Source organism: Paramormyrops kingsleyae, chromosome 16 (genome assembly GCF_048594095.1).
Source record: "Paramormyrops kingsleyae isolate MSU_618 chromosome 16, PKINGS_0.4, whole genome shotgun sequence".
NCBI classification, from domain to species: domain Eukaryota; kingdom Metazoa; phylum Chordata; class Actinopteri; order Osteoglossiformes; family Mormyridae; genus Paramormyrops; species Paramormyrops kingsleyae.
The window spans coordinates 3,955,134-3,969,684 of NC_132812.1; the positions used below are offsets into that span (position 1 = coordinate 3,955,134).

Consider the following 14,551-nt stretch of genomic DNA (forward strand, 5'->3'; position numbering starts at 1 on the left):
TTTTATCATCCAGTTTAATTACAGCTTGATGTGCATCGTGATAACCATTGCAGACCCCTTGAGTTAGTCTGATTTTCGTTGTCATGCAGGTCAAAGGTCACAGAGGAGAGCCACTTTGGCATGATCAGTCAGCTGAGGGAGGCGGTGGAGCTGCTGCAGCACCCCAACAGGTGCAGGGCTGGGCTCAGGCACAGGAAGTGCACAGTCTGTCTGTCTGCCTGTGCTTTCTGTCTTCGGGACTAGCAGCTACATGACACTTCATCTTCCTCACTTGAGTTGCACATGCAATCTACAGTGCATCTCATTTTGTCTCACTATGCTTGTTTTTTATGTCTGGATCTCTGTTTTTAGTTATTTTTCTCTTTATATTTTTCCTTATCTTACGGGAACATTTTATGGTGGTAAATTCTTATAATAGGCCTTGTCCCCGTCTCCTTTGGCCCCACACACACAGAGTAACAATGGAGTCTGCCGAGCTCTCAGAAGTACAGCTGTACCCTGTGAAGATGGTCATGCTGGAGGAGTCATTCAAGTGAGTGTGACTTCCCACGTCATTATGGGTAAATGACTAGCCTGTGTACAGACACCATGACTGATTTCTTACGTGGTCCTCTTTCTACAGCGGGCAGGACTGTGAGAATGGACAAGTTACACCTAAGGTACAGTACAGAGCCTCTTACGTCTGCCGCCTCTGTCTCAAACACACCCACGATGCAGCTGCTGGAAACACAGTGCTTTCTAGAACTCTTCAGGGTACAGCAACCCAAGTGTTTCCAGAGCAGTCTGTGGGTCTCAGCCCTATAATTCCAGGCTTGTTCATATCATCTTCCAGTGCCAACTTCATATGGATGAAGAACACACTCTGTGTTTGAGTTAGGCTTTGTATCAGCACTGTGTTTATAGAGTGAATATGCTAGCCATGGCAATATAGAAGCATCTTTGGGTTTGTAAAACGTGATACACAATTTAAGGTATTATTGTAGGTATGTAATGACTAGACTGGATATATATAGCATATAGTAAATTGACTTGCAAAGAGGTGGAAAATTTCCAGAAACTTTCCATTCCATGGGAAGTTAAGCTGGGGGAATTTAGGAAATGTATCTGCTGGACAGCTATATCAGATTTAGGAATCTGGAATGTGAAATCCACAAGATGTCATGACTTGCTATGCAGAAATGTTGAAGGGGTGCTGCTTTTTAACCTATTGGTTAAGCAGTTGTGTTTACTTGACAGTATTGGTATTCCTTAAGGTTATATGCTGTTGTTTCTATGCAGTAGGGCTTATAAGTTGATCTGTTGTTCAATGTGTGCTCTAATAGTTGCTTCATTGTATAGTGAATGCCCTGATTGTTGCTATGGTAGCATCTGCTCTGATGGTTGTTATGTTCTAAAGTGTGTGCTCTGATAGTTGTTATGTTGTAGAGTGTCTGCTCTGTTGGTTATGTTGCAGAAGTCTCCCCTGAAGATTATGTTGTAGACGTCTGCTGTGATGGTTGTTATGTTGTAGACGTCTGCTGTGATGGTTGTTATGTTGTAGACGTCTGCTGTGAAGGTTACTGTTACTGACTGATAGTTGTTCTGTTAGAGTGAAAGCTTTTTTTGTGGAGTTGTTATGGTTGCTATGTCTTCAAATGAAGGATCTGATGGTTGTCATATTATAGAGTGAAATTTCTGATGGAGGGCTTGAGTTCCAGAAGAAAAGGGAATTGATTCTAGAGAGGACCAGACTTGAAGCCCAACTTGCATGCCGACAGTTTGAGAGACACGTGTCTCACCAGGTAACCAGCTAACACCCCTTTATCACACATCCCTACCATCACTGAGCTGTGTCCATCGCCCACCATGTCCTGCATATCCAACTGGTCATGTGATCATGACTGTCTTGTCAGTATGTTCTCCCTTTGAGGCTTTCCAACGTATTAAACCCAAAGCAGACTTTGGTCCTTAACAGCTGGCTCAGAGTAGCACCTAAGTACATGATCCTATGCTTTGTGCAGTTTTTGCCATGGCTTTGATCCTGGAGTAGATTTGGAGTAGATTTCCCATCATAGGGGCCTGTAAACATGGTCACATGACTACCTCATTGCTGGTTCGTTACAGCAGAGATTGTTGCACAAGGACAGCAATATCTTCTAAATGCGAATAGTCTTGCCTATTGCCTTCATGGTTAATAAACAGTAGAACAGAATTGTATTTTGTGATTAATTTAGTTGAAGATTTCAGCTGGGCTGCATAGAAGGTGGTGATTGTCTGGTGTAGGGGATGCTTACATGTCTTGTCTCCAGAGAACGTGTTATGATATATTTCTGTGAACTAAACCATCTCATCTTCTCACCCTCGTCCTCCTGGTCTTGTAGAAACCTACCAGTCATTCCTTCATCATCATTCAAATAAATCATTCAGAATTCCTGAATTTATATTATGTAGCTGCCACAGTAACTTCATCGCTATTATTTTGGTGTTCTTGCTGTATTCCTTACTTGACATTGACTGATCTTATTTTAATACACTGATGAGTGTTTTAGGATATTGTTTGACAATCAGGGCTTATATATCAAATGTGCATGAATTACCACACAAGCAATCTTTGAGGTTTAAGTTTAAATCAAAGATGCTTTTCATCTCTCTCAAATGTGAACACAAAATGCTTACACAAAATCCTGGGACACCACAGTGTACATCCCACCAAAGAGATGTAAATGCAGCATACATACTCTCAGGAGTGTATTTGTAGCGTGCATGCTATCACATAGATGTAAATGTAGCATATATACTCTCGGGGGTGTGTATGTATCATGCATGCTATCAGACAGCTGTAAATGTAGCATATATACTCTCGGAGGTGTGTATGTAGCATGCATGCTATCAGACAGATGTAAATGTAGCATATATACTCTCGGGGGTGTGTATGTAGCATGCATGCTATCAGACAGCTGTAAATGTAGCATATATACTCTCGGGGGTGTGTATGTAGCATGCATGCTATCAGACAGCTGTAAATGTAGCATATATACTCTCGGAGGTGTGTATGTATCATGCATGCTATCAGACAGCTGTAAATGTAGCATATATACTCTGGGGTGTGTATGTAGCATGCATGCTATCAGACAGATGTAACTGTAGCATATATACTCTCGGAGGTGTTTATGTAGCATGCATGCTATCAGACAGCTGTAAATGTAGCATATATACTCTCGGGGGTGTGTATGTAGCATGCATGCTATCAGACAGATGTAAATGTAGCATATATACTCTCGGGGGTGTGTATGTAGCATGCATGCTATCAGACAGATGTAAATGTAGCATATATACTCTCGGGGGTGTGTATGTAGCATGCATGCTATCAGACAGCTGTAAATGTAGCATATATACTCTCGGGGGTGTGTATGTAGCATGCATGCTATCAGACAGATGTAAATGTAGCATATATACTCTCGGAGGTGTGTATGTAGCATGCATGCTATCAGACAGATGTAAATGTAGCATATATACTCTCGGAGGTGTGTATGTAGCATGCATGCTATCAGACAGATGTAAATGTAGCATATATACTCTCGGGGGTGTGTATGTAGCATGCATGCTATCAGACAGCTGTTAATGTAGCATATATACTCTCGGGGGTGTGTATGTAGCATGCATGCTATCAGACAGCTGTTAATGTAGCATATATACTCTCGGGGGTGTGTATGTAGCATGCATGCTATCAGACAGATGTAAATGTAGCATATATACTCTCAGGGGGTGTGTATGTAGCATGCATGCTATCAGACAGCTGTAAATGTAGCATATATGTTCTCTCATTGTCTGTATGCACTTTGAGATTTTCTCTGTAAAATGTAAAGTGCATTATAAATTAAATTTATTATTATTATTATTGAATTTATTATTACATACTCTCAGGGATGTGTATTTAGCATGCATGCTATCAGACAGATGTGAATGGAGCATGCATACTATTAGACAGTTGTGCATGAAACATAGATATTTTGAGAGAGACATGCACAAAGCCCTCATACTCACAAATAGATGTGTAAGCCGCATGTATACCATCACGGCAGTAGTTTCATAACTATAAACTTCCCCCTACCTGTCAGTTGCAGAATAGATCCCTCACTTACAGTGGCTCCTTTTGCCTGACCTGCTAATGTCACCTCAGCTAACTGCTGTTGGATGCTGTATTAGCAGCACATCTGATATGGGGGGGGGGGGTCTGGAATAGTCCTCATGTCCATGTGCTCCACAGATGCACTCAGGTGACCAAAACGAGAACCAGCAGGATCATGTGGACACGGTGAGTTCAGCCAGCCTGGACCCCTCCAGCTCTGCACCTTCAGCACCCCCACATTATTATAATAATAAAAGTTCTAATAGCTTTAAAATATACCCATGTTATACTTTTAATAATAAAAAAATATATAAACATTATCCAAATAATACCTCAAAGGCTATATTTTTATCTAAAATGCAATATAATAATAAAACAAGATTAATGAAGCCAGGGAATTGATTTAAAAAAATTGATAAAAATTGATTTGAAGCATGTGCTTTGTGTTTCTGTGGCGCCCCCTAGGGGGAAGACAAAAGCTCAGCCTCTTCAACACCAGTGAACTCCCCACCCTTTGGCCTGAAGCCCAGGTCAGGTAGGTGAAGGACAGGCCTCCGTGCGGTGGGCTGGGCTGGGCTGGGCTGGGCTGGGCTGGGGCAGGCCTCACGTTCACTTTCCTAACCCCCACACACCTCAGAACCCTCACAACAACCCAACAGTGACGTTGCACTTGTGTTTCTGAGAAAACCGTCATGAGTGGTTAGACTGACACAGAACGTTCCAGTGAACCTTTGAACAGCCGTGATTGGACGCAACATGCCGGGGGGGACAGGCTGTCCTCCTGTCCTACTTGCAAACCCAACCCCCTCCTGGTACTAAAAAGAAAAAAAAGAAACACAACTTTCCTCTTTGTCTAGAATCGCTGACCTTCACCTAATTGCCCCCAGTGTTACCCCGCCCTCCTCTGCCACCCCCTCCCCCTCCCCCTCCCCCTCAGTGCAGCAGCGGCCTCTGAGGGAAAAGCCAGGCCTGTGGCCTTACAGTGGAGAACAAAAGAGAAGCCTTTATCGGCCATTGTGTTCAGAGCGATCTCTCTCCACAAAAACAATCAATCGCTTAGTAGAGAAGACTGGAGCTTTGTTTTTGGAGCAGCTGAAAGCCCCTTTCTGTAGCTAGACCCCACCCTGCCCCCCACCTTGGTTACCGGGCTCACCTCCAACAGATAATCATCCCTTAATTTCAGAGAAAAGGCTATGACCTTCATTACTGGCACAGCCTGTCACTGTCCACTATCACCCTCCTGGCCACACCCCCAGCCAGGCTGTTGGCTCCTCCCCCATGTCCCTTTTTACATCCAGCTCCTCTAAGCAGCAGCAGCAGTTTGTTATCCAGCTAATATGCAATGTCCTTATAGCATAACATGAAGTTTGTATAAACATGGCCTGTACCCAGGGCCTCCCTCACACAGGTACGATCCAAGCCAGCATCCCCTAAGACAGGGGTGTCAAACTCCAGTCCTGGGGGGCCGCAGCCCTGTGTACCTTAGTTCTTTCCCTGTTCCACCACAAATGATTCAGCTAAACGGCTGTGTGGTAATTAGCACAAGAAGCTGAATCAGGTGTGTTAAACGAGGGGAAACCCAATAATGTGCAGGGCTCTGGCCCCCCAGGACTGGAGTCTGACACCTGTGCCCTAAGACGTCAGGAGAAAACCGACTGTTCTTAGGCCACCAATTACACATTTACAAAGATGATTCCTCGACTGAGTGCATAGCAGCTCAGCAAGTGCTGCACTTGGGCAGTGGCCGGGTGTGTTGGACTGACCACGCTGCGTGAAAGGCCCTGGGTACAGCCTCCCTTATGCATCGCACATGTCTCTGCACAGCCATGCTTGTACCTCAGGCAGACACCTATCAGGCGCAGTATCTGCTGCCTTTACCCCAGCTCTAGCTGACATCTTTAACGCAGCATGTCATGACGAATCAGAATTTGAATTTGCATTAACATTATTTTTCCATTCTCCATGTTTTTTTGTTCTTTTTATGGCACTTCCTGTGTCCCTCTCTCTTTCTCTGTACCTCTTTCTCTCTGCCTGTCTCTCTTTGACTTTCTTTCTGCATGAATATCTTTGTTGTGTCACTAATTTATTCTCTTTAAAAACTGCATATTTGCTTGAGTATATGATCTGCTGCTGCTTGTGCTTCCTCTTCTCCTTTAACTGTAAAAAAAAATTACACAAATATGCTTCTCTGTTTATTTTGGGGGTAAAACGGTCCCTGCTTGCTCTGCTCTGCCCTGCTGCCCCTGGCCCCGCCCCTCAGCCCCCGCCTTGCTGTCTTGCTATTCCCCGCCCTGTCTCCGCCCCCTCACACAGGCCACTCCTGCTGATAGAGACACCCCTACTAAGGCAGATGAAGGAGGCATGAGAAACATTGGTAGGTCCTTTCTCTCAAATGTTGTGTCCAATCCGAGTCCCAATTGGGTTGCATCACAGTCCGCACACTCAGTATGTGTGTTACATTGGTCTGTTTGAGCGTGTATATCTGTTTCTATGAATATAATGATTACGCACTTTTGTATTGGTGTGTGTGTCACTGTATTGTCTTTCTGTGTATAAGTTTTCTTAACCATAAAAATTATTTCCAGGTAGCACTGTAAAAACTTTTTTTGCAACAACATACAGTGCAGTCAACAGTAGTAACTGTACTGGTTTGAGTGGATATACTGTAGTATTCTTGCAGATACAGTATTGCAACCTATACTGTATTTTGAACAAGAGATCTTGTAGGTGTCCCAAATCATATAAAATGTTTCCTTATGAATATTATATTTTTTCAAAAATGTTTTGTTCAGCTTTTTCCAGAATTTTTTCTTAAACTAAGAAACCTTTAAAATTAATTAAGTGTACAAATGCCCCAGAGTGATAGGTAAACAAACATGTGTATGTTTGTGTATTCACGGCCATTTGTGCGTTTCCTGTGAATCCTGGGTCGGACTCTGGATGCCTGTATGCCCACACTGCCCACAGTCATGTGGATGTAATTCCTGCTGTACCTGGGAGAAAATATCAGAACCCATTAAAACCGATGGGGTGCCTCTAACTACAGGCTGCTGGGTGACTGCAAGGTGAGAATGGGTGTGATTTTGGGCAAAGGAGGTAATGGATTGGACACTGCATGTCAGTTTGGGAAGCCTCAGCAGCACCACGTGGAATCAGCCTAGAATATTCTAAGGCTAGAACATCTGAGCCTGGACAAAGCGGCAGCGGGGGGGGGGGTCTTACAGTCCACTGCCTCGTTAAATGCATTATGAGGCAGCTAGTCTTACAGGCCTGGCCTTGTTTACTCTGCTGCCCTTTAAGGAGCAATGTGCTATTTATAGACTCTAAGTTATATGCATTAGATAATGGCCCCTGTGTGGGTGTCATACTTCTGCCGCAATGGAAACGACTGGAGGAGGAGGAGGACGACGAGGAGGAGGAGGCGGCAGCCGCTGACCCTGGATTTCCCCAGAAATGTTTCCCTTCCTAATGTTCAGGAATGACAAAAATGGTGCATTTCCTTCTTGGAGACGGTGCTCGTTCAAAACCGAAAGCGGCCTCTTCGGTTGCAGGGAATACTCTGTGGCACGCCCTTATTAGGAACGGCAGTGCTGCTGCTTTTTCGCTGTCAGATGACAGTTCAGGCTCCACGCTAAGGAGTTTTAGCAGGGGTGCTATTAATACACGGCCCTGAAAGCCACTAGGAAATGAAACCATCAGCACCTCTCAGACGGTGATGGGAGCAGCGAGTCAGTCCGTTTGTGGACTTGTTACTGGGTCCTTGGACTGTCCCTTAACCTCATAAGCTGCTGCAGGGCCCCAGATAAATGGCTGACCCTCAACTCTCTCCCCAGGCTTCACTCTTACTGCTACCTGTGAGTGTTTGTCTCATAGGAGAGCAACACGGTATATGTGAAAACTGAAATGACTTGTCTCTGGTACAGTGATGATAATAAAGGCGTTCTGCTGTGTTCTCTTTATCGGTCCTCAGGGGCGCCCACTGCAGGACAGAATGACAGCAGGAGGTTGCCCTCCTTTTTCACTCCGCTTCTCTGCATTCATGCTATTTTTCATTCTTCTCCTGTACCATCACAGGTCCCATAGTGCTCCTCCAGGGGCCTGTCAGAAAGGTTGTCCATGGCGTGCCTGATCAGAAATATGAAATGGTGCTTATTTCTGTCGGTCTGGCTTTAGTGTGAAATTTTGTCTTTAAACTCTAATAATCTTGATAATGCCCTGGTATGTCTTGGGAAATTTGTTTTTAGTAGAGCACCAGAGTACCACCGGTCTTTGAGTTTCCTGTCATGGATTTATACCAGGTATTATGGTTCTGTCATAATACTGGCCTCTCCAAAGAGCCTAAGAATTGAGGGAGAGTGAAATTGAGTGTCAAGCTGCTATAGCTGGAGCAGGCGTCCCCTCTGCCTCCATTGTCCTGTCTGATAGCGTAGAACCAGCCTCTGACACAGAGAAGCGTGTTGTTAGCTTTGCTCGAGTCTGCTGGCTTCGCTGAATGGTGTAATGCGTGACTTGTGTTGTGCACTTTAAGATGCCATCGGAGAGCGCTGTACGATGATGTCAGCCTCAGCGAACAGGGCTTATCATGAATTGCTGACAGCATGGCCTCTTATTCTCCTCTGTTCTGTCCTTTTTGGTATCCCTGCCTGGGCCCATGAGTGCGAAGCCCTTCAGTGGCTCAGGGTGGCCTAGTTTCTCACTTTTATACTCCGCATTAGTCAGGGAACTCAGATCCTCACTATTGTCCTGAGTCATGCTTTTGGTGTGGAGTTTGTACAGGACAGAGTTAATGTCCCCAGATGTCGGTGCCTGGGACCGTGCTAGCTTTCAGAATGGTGTGCAGCCCTGTCACTGTGCCCCACTATCAGTGGCTGGCAGGCCACTCTCTCACTGTCTCCATGGTGATCTTTTGTGAGGTAATGCACATCTGTCTGGTACAGCTGGGTCGATTGGCACATCACTCTATATAAAACACTCGGCTGAGCCACCACTGCTGATATCTTCATGAAAAGACTGCAGAAGCATCATAATTTTACACCCATAGCTCCTTAATGTCCTCTGATACCTTCACATTGGTCCACACCCTAAATTTTTAAATCCAACCGGAATTCAGACAATGACACACAGCTGTACTGTCACTCTCGTACATCTGTTCTCTCCATGACATGTATATACAGTCATAGCATAGATGTGAATCACCTGGGTCTGACTGAATAATGACTCGAGCATTCTGTTGGCCGACTATGGACGCGTACACAGGCCCCAGTTCCAGCTTGGGGGGTCGACTGGTTCTTTTTCATTGGCTTCTATTTCTTTACTCTGGTACACTGGAAACAATGGAAAGGCTTATTTTTACTAGCTCATGATTCCATGCACAATGCCTAGCTTGCTGTTTTAACAGTAATTGTAGCTGTTTGTGTGTTTTTTCCTGCCCTCTCTTTCCCTGGGTAGCTTCAGTTGATGTTTTTGTCCTCATTTAAATGGTAAGGCCCTAATTCCCTCTAATTAAACAGCCACATTTGTCAGTCTTTAAACCTCTGCAGTGTATTGTGTGTTACCCAGTATCGTAGCCTGATGCAGCACTTATGTTGGGCTTTTTTATGGAAAACCTTGAGCTAAAGATGTAATTTGCTTGGGGTCAAAGGTCACTACGAACAGCTCAGTGCTGTGTGGTTCTCAGGTCAATGCTGTTGTTCTGGGAGAAGGTGGGGGGGGGGAGTAATTTGGATTGTGGGGGGCTTCAAGATGTCTCGTTTGGGATAGTCTGCAAGAGTGGTGGGTCAAGCCCCACCCAGAGGTGATAATTAAAGGACAACATACTGGAATTACCCAGTTTGTGGAAGAGAAGGACATTCTGGGATTGTGGATGAGCTTCTCCTCCCACACAAAAACAAGTCAAAAATAACTTGGTTTGGATGGTTTACTCAGACATTGCTGTTCAATCTCAGAGAGAAATACTTAGGCTAACAAAAATAACTGCCACTGCACTGTTTGCAATGTCTGTGAATAATTTACAATTCCAGATGTATCAGATGTAATCTGAGAATTTTACAATTTCCTCACACCCTTTCCAGGAAAGTTTCTAGCTTTTTTTTTTTTTTATGGGTGGGGGGGGGGCAACATAATATGCCTTGGGGTGCTGCAAGACATTTGCCCCTTAATGGGAGAGGGAGCTGCAGCAGGAGGCCTGTGGATGCAGTGATAGTTTGTTCACTGCACTCGGACCGGTGGCTGCAGGACCCCTGTTTCACTTCCATCATGGCCGCCTTCAGCTTGAGGGCTATTTTAAGGCTAAAGCTCAATGTCACAAATGATAAACTTTAATTTTCTTTTCCGGTAGAATTTGCCAGCCGCTTGTTTAATGTCTGAGACCTCGCTGTCGCTTTGGGGAGCTCCAGTGCGAGTGTCCGCCTGTGGAGTCGTGTCATTCATGGACGATCCTTTCTCCTTGAAGGAATCCTTTAAGTGAATGAAATCATTTTGTTCACTGTGTGCTGACTCGTTCAGTTAGGTAGCAAAATAAGATTGTTGACCCAGATCTTGATATGCAGGACTGAGATCCACCTTCTTTTCCTTCCCACTGGTGCTATGTTCTAATTCCTATGGTAAATATAACAAATGTGCAGTATCTAATTAAATATAAAATATAATTGATAATTATACAGTGTTTATGGTAAATTACCTCCCTGCAGTCAGGCTGGTTGGCTGGGTCTCCTCTAACACTATGACCCTGTTCCGGAGACCCCACCCCGGCTCTGACCGAATCTGAATGTAACATTTAGAACTCAGGAGAATCAGGCACTTGAAAAGAATCATAATCGCTACCTGCCGCCGCTTGGAAGCCAGGGCTGTGTCTGCCGCCTCGCGGAATATCAGGCCCTGGCTTGTCCCGTATCGATCTTCTGCGGAGATTAATGGGGGAGAAGCCATTCCTGTCATAGCTGCTCTAGTTTTACTTTTACTTTGTAGCCACTTTAAGTGACTTCATGCAGTAATTTTTGGACATGGCACATCTTTTGTCTCCAGTGCCAAACTAGACATCACTTTTGCGATGATATAATTTGATTAGATGTACCTTGGCTCCCCCAAGTGGTCAGGGAGTGAATAAGCGTAGATAAAAGTGGCCCTTTGACTGGATTGTCTTATACAACATAATGTATTTAAGGAATTCAGTAATGGCTGCTACATAGTCATTTGTTGGAATAAAATTGTGTTTTAAAAGAGACGCCAAGCCTTTTCACAGTCACGAGGAGGGGAAAGGAAACGCCGCATCTTCATTCTGGAGAGGTGGAATGTTTCATGGGGGTCGTGTTCAAATACAATGCAGCTTCTTTGGCTATTTATAGACCGCAGGGACAAAGGGTTGCAGTTAAGTGTAAAACCACCCGGCTGTCGTTTTCATGCTGTTGTGTGGTGTCCACCCTCAGATACATGTGTCTGCTAAACAGGTCCATAAATAATTTCGCGGGAGACATGCGCTGTGCTCTCCTTACGTCGGCCGCTGGCGTCTGAGCCGAACATGAAGTTATCGGCTTGAGCCAAGTCGCACACAGACGGGGCCTCGGAGCTTCAGGCTGGTCGTCTCTCCCATGGGTGGGGGGTGGGGGAGGGGGGAGGGGGTGCTCGCATGTCCCCATCCTCGGAGTTCTGGGGGTTACTCCAAACCCACTTTTTCTACCCCCCCCCCCCCCGACCCCTTCTCAGTGTTTATGCGGAATTCAAAGAGTCTGGAGACGCTGGACCCTCAGTTCACCATCCGCCGTAAGATGGAGCAGCTGCGGGAGGAGATGGAGCTGACGGAGCAGCTGAGAGAGGTGCAGGGCATTCTGGGAAACCGCTCGCTTTCACTAGCTTACATCCCCTCCAGTGTGTTCTGAGTAACTGACTCTTATTGCTGATACACTGCAGATTTTTGCCACTTTTCCATTTATTTCATAATCTGCAGATTATTTATTTTTCTTGAACACTGGATAGTTGAGTGAACAACTATAAATGAAAATATAAGTCAAATAAAACAAATTTCCTTTATAACGTAGAAGGAGTATGTAACAGTGCATGTCTGACATCCTATTAGCTGGTTGTGTGGTGACGGCAGAGTCAAATTCTCAGCTGCCCTTTAACTTTAAATGGACTAGTTAACCGTTTCATCCCATGAGACAGAGCAGTATTTAATGTCCCTTCTGGAAAGAACGCCTTGATTTTGCTCTGCTGTTATAACTGCTTGAGGAGGTTACTTTTGAAGGGACGCTTTTTTCCTAATAAACATACTCAAATGGTGAACATACTGTAAACGTATTTGTTAGCAAAGAATATTGAATGTATTTTTAGTAAATGTTAAGTGTAGTAATATTGGTAATATGCAAGTGTAGAAAATCTCAGTATGTGTAACAACGTCTGACTGGTAGTGTATGTGTGTTTGTTCTTAGAATATTGAGAGCAGGCTGAAGATGTCACTGCCTGAAGACCTTGGCTCGTCTCTCATGGACGGGGTGGTCTTGTGTCACCTGGTCAACCACATCCGCCCCCGTGCTGTCGCCAGCATCCATGTGCCCTCACCTGCTGTGGTGTGTGTGTGTGTGTGTGTGGTGGGGGGGAGGGGGCAGAGGTTTATTAGGGTCTACACTATTTCTGTTGTAACTACTGGTTTAGGAAGCCCTGGATTTCCCTTTTAGTTCTTTAGCCATTGCACCCCCTGTTCCTTCATTTCAGGTAGCATTATGAAAATGACTGATGTGTTAAGATGAAGCAATGAGAACCTTACATATTGTTTTCTCTTCTCTCTTCTCCCTCCCCGCCCCCCCGGCAGCCTAAGCTGAGTATGGCCAAGTGCCGGCGAAACGTAGAGAACTTCCTGGACGCCTGCCGCAAGCTGGGGGTGCCTGAGGTGGGTGCCGGCCCCCAGCGGGGGCACCAAGCGAATTATGTCTGAGACTGATCGCAAGCCTAACATTAGCCTTGAGATTTGGTTTCAGTGTTTATCCAAATGGCATTCAGTCACCACAAAATCAGTGACTAAATAGAATAGGGCTTCTCAATGGTTGACCCCCCCCACCACTGCATTCAGTGCCTCTGCCCTGTGGGAAGCCCCCCCCATCCCATCCCATCCCATCGTGACCTGGGTACCTTCCACAGCCCTGCCATGGGGCCTCCATGCAGTCAGATCCCTGCGCATCTCCTCCATGCGGCTGAGTCACATTTGCATCATCTACATGCCTGTCGCTCATCTGCGCTGCAGGCCGCCATGTTGGAGAAGCGAGTTTCTGTAAGCTGAGCTTGTGTGAGGTGAACCTGTGGCTTTCTGATGTCTGAGCATGTGGCACTGTCACTGGCAAGCCGCTCTATGTTTTGTAATGTTCTTAAAGATGAGTGTGGGATTAGGGGCTTTGCATTTGCAGTATTGGGGAGATTTGTTACAGAGGGGCGTTTTCGTGAGCGAGAAGCCGAAGGTCCCAGAGTCTCAGAAATGCCGGGTAGGTGGGGGGCTGGGCGGGGCCACGGAAGCCTACTGGGACCGGTGTTGCTTTGCTGCTGCCATGTAGGGCTGCGAGGGAGCTCTTCCCTTACGACAGGGGCAGGCGAACAGAGGAAATAGAGTTTTATGATGGGAAAGTGCCCCCAGACCCCCAGTGGGGGAGCTTTTCTGGAGCAGAGCCAAATGCCGCTCACATCAGTATCTGCTGCTGGCTCTCAGGGACAGAAATGCCCCCCTTAAACACTCACACACTTAAGCCCCCCGTTGGTGTTTTGGTTTGCTTAACTGGTGTTACTGGTTTATCAGATTTGTGTAACAGGCAGAAGACTACAGTAGATAAGTAGAATATTTCAGCATTGGTCCAAGTAGTTTTGTTGGTTGAAATGTTGAATAACTATAATAGTATTTCTTTTATGGATATAAACTCTGTGTGTGTGTGTGTGTGTGTGTGTGTGTGTGTGTGTGTGTGTGTGTGTGTGTGAAGCACAAGACACGTTTCTCGGTGTGATATAGTAATGTGCATCACAGACCTGTTACAGTAACTATATGTATATAGTATCTACAGAAACTAGTTCGTGTAGAATTGAAATTCTGTAGTTACTGCATTGGCCCATTTGTGTTGTGCTGATAATTGCTTGTTAATTGCTTACACGGTATGTGGACATGGGAAGAGGGTTTAATTTGGGGATGGGGGGGGGTGTTGGGATGCTAAGCACATTCTACATGGACCAGCATATATAAACAGCAGTGTCCTCCACCTGACTGGCTGTTAGGTTACTATGGCAACCACCTGGCCTATGACATTCCAGCCTTCTGCCCATTGCTGCCTTCATGCCCGCCTCACGCCTGTCTGAGAGCCGCCCACTGAACATCGCAGCTTCGCCGCCCGACCCAAACCGCCCAGCCACGCTTTGTGAAAGGAGACGGACACCCCCGGGTGTGAAGGGTGTGAGTCCTGCAGGGGAGAGGCAGGT

General features: G+C 45.6%; 1 protein-coding gene across 6 annotated transcripts in view; it reads left to right on the forward strand.

Moving 5' to 3' along the window:
• Positions 1-14,551, forward strand: part of lrch1 (leucine-rich repeats and calponin homology (CH) domain containing 1) — a 66,547-nt gene that overhangs the window by 44,964 nt on the left and 7,032 nt on the right. For 2 of the 6 annotated variants that reach the window (XM_023831769.2, XM_023831765.2), the window contains exons 11-20: positions 90-170; positions 455-532; positions 623-659; positions 1,665-1,781; positions 4,247-4,294; positions 4,574-4,643; positions 6,369-6,482; positions 11,810-11,919; positions 12,532-12,669; positions 12,912-12,989. In XM_023831769.2, coding sequence (XP_023687537.1) covers positions 90-170; positions 455-532; positions 623-659; positions 1,665-1,781; positions 4,247-4,294; positions 4,574-4,643; positions 6,369-6,482; positions 11,810-11,919; positions 12,532-12,669; positions 12,912-12,989 — 871 coding nt within the window. The remainder of the gene's footprint in view (positions 1-89; positions 171-454; positions 533-622; positions 660-1,664; positions 1,782-4,246; positions 4,295-4,573; positions 4,644-6,368; positions 6,483-11,809; positions 11,920-12,531; positions 12,670-12,911; positions 12,990-14,551) is intronic. The other 4 variants (XM_023831767.2, XM_023831771.2, XM_023831768.2 and 1 more) reach the window with 3 other exon arrangements.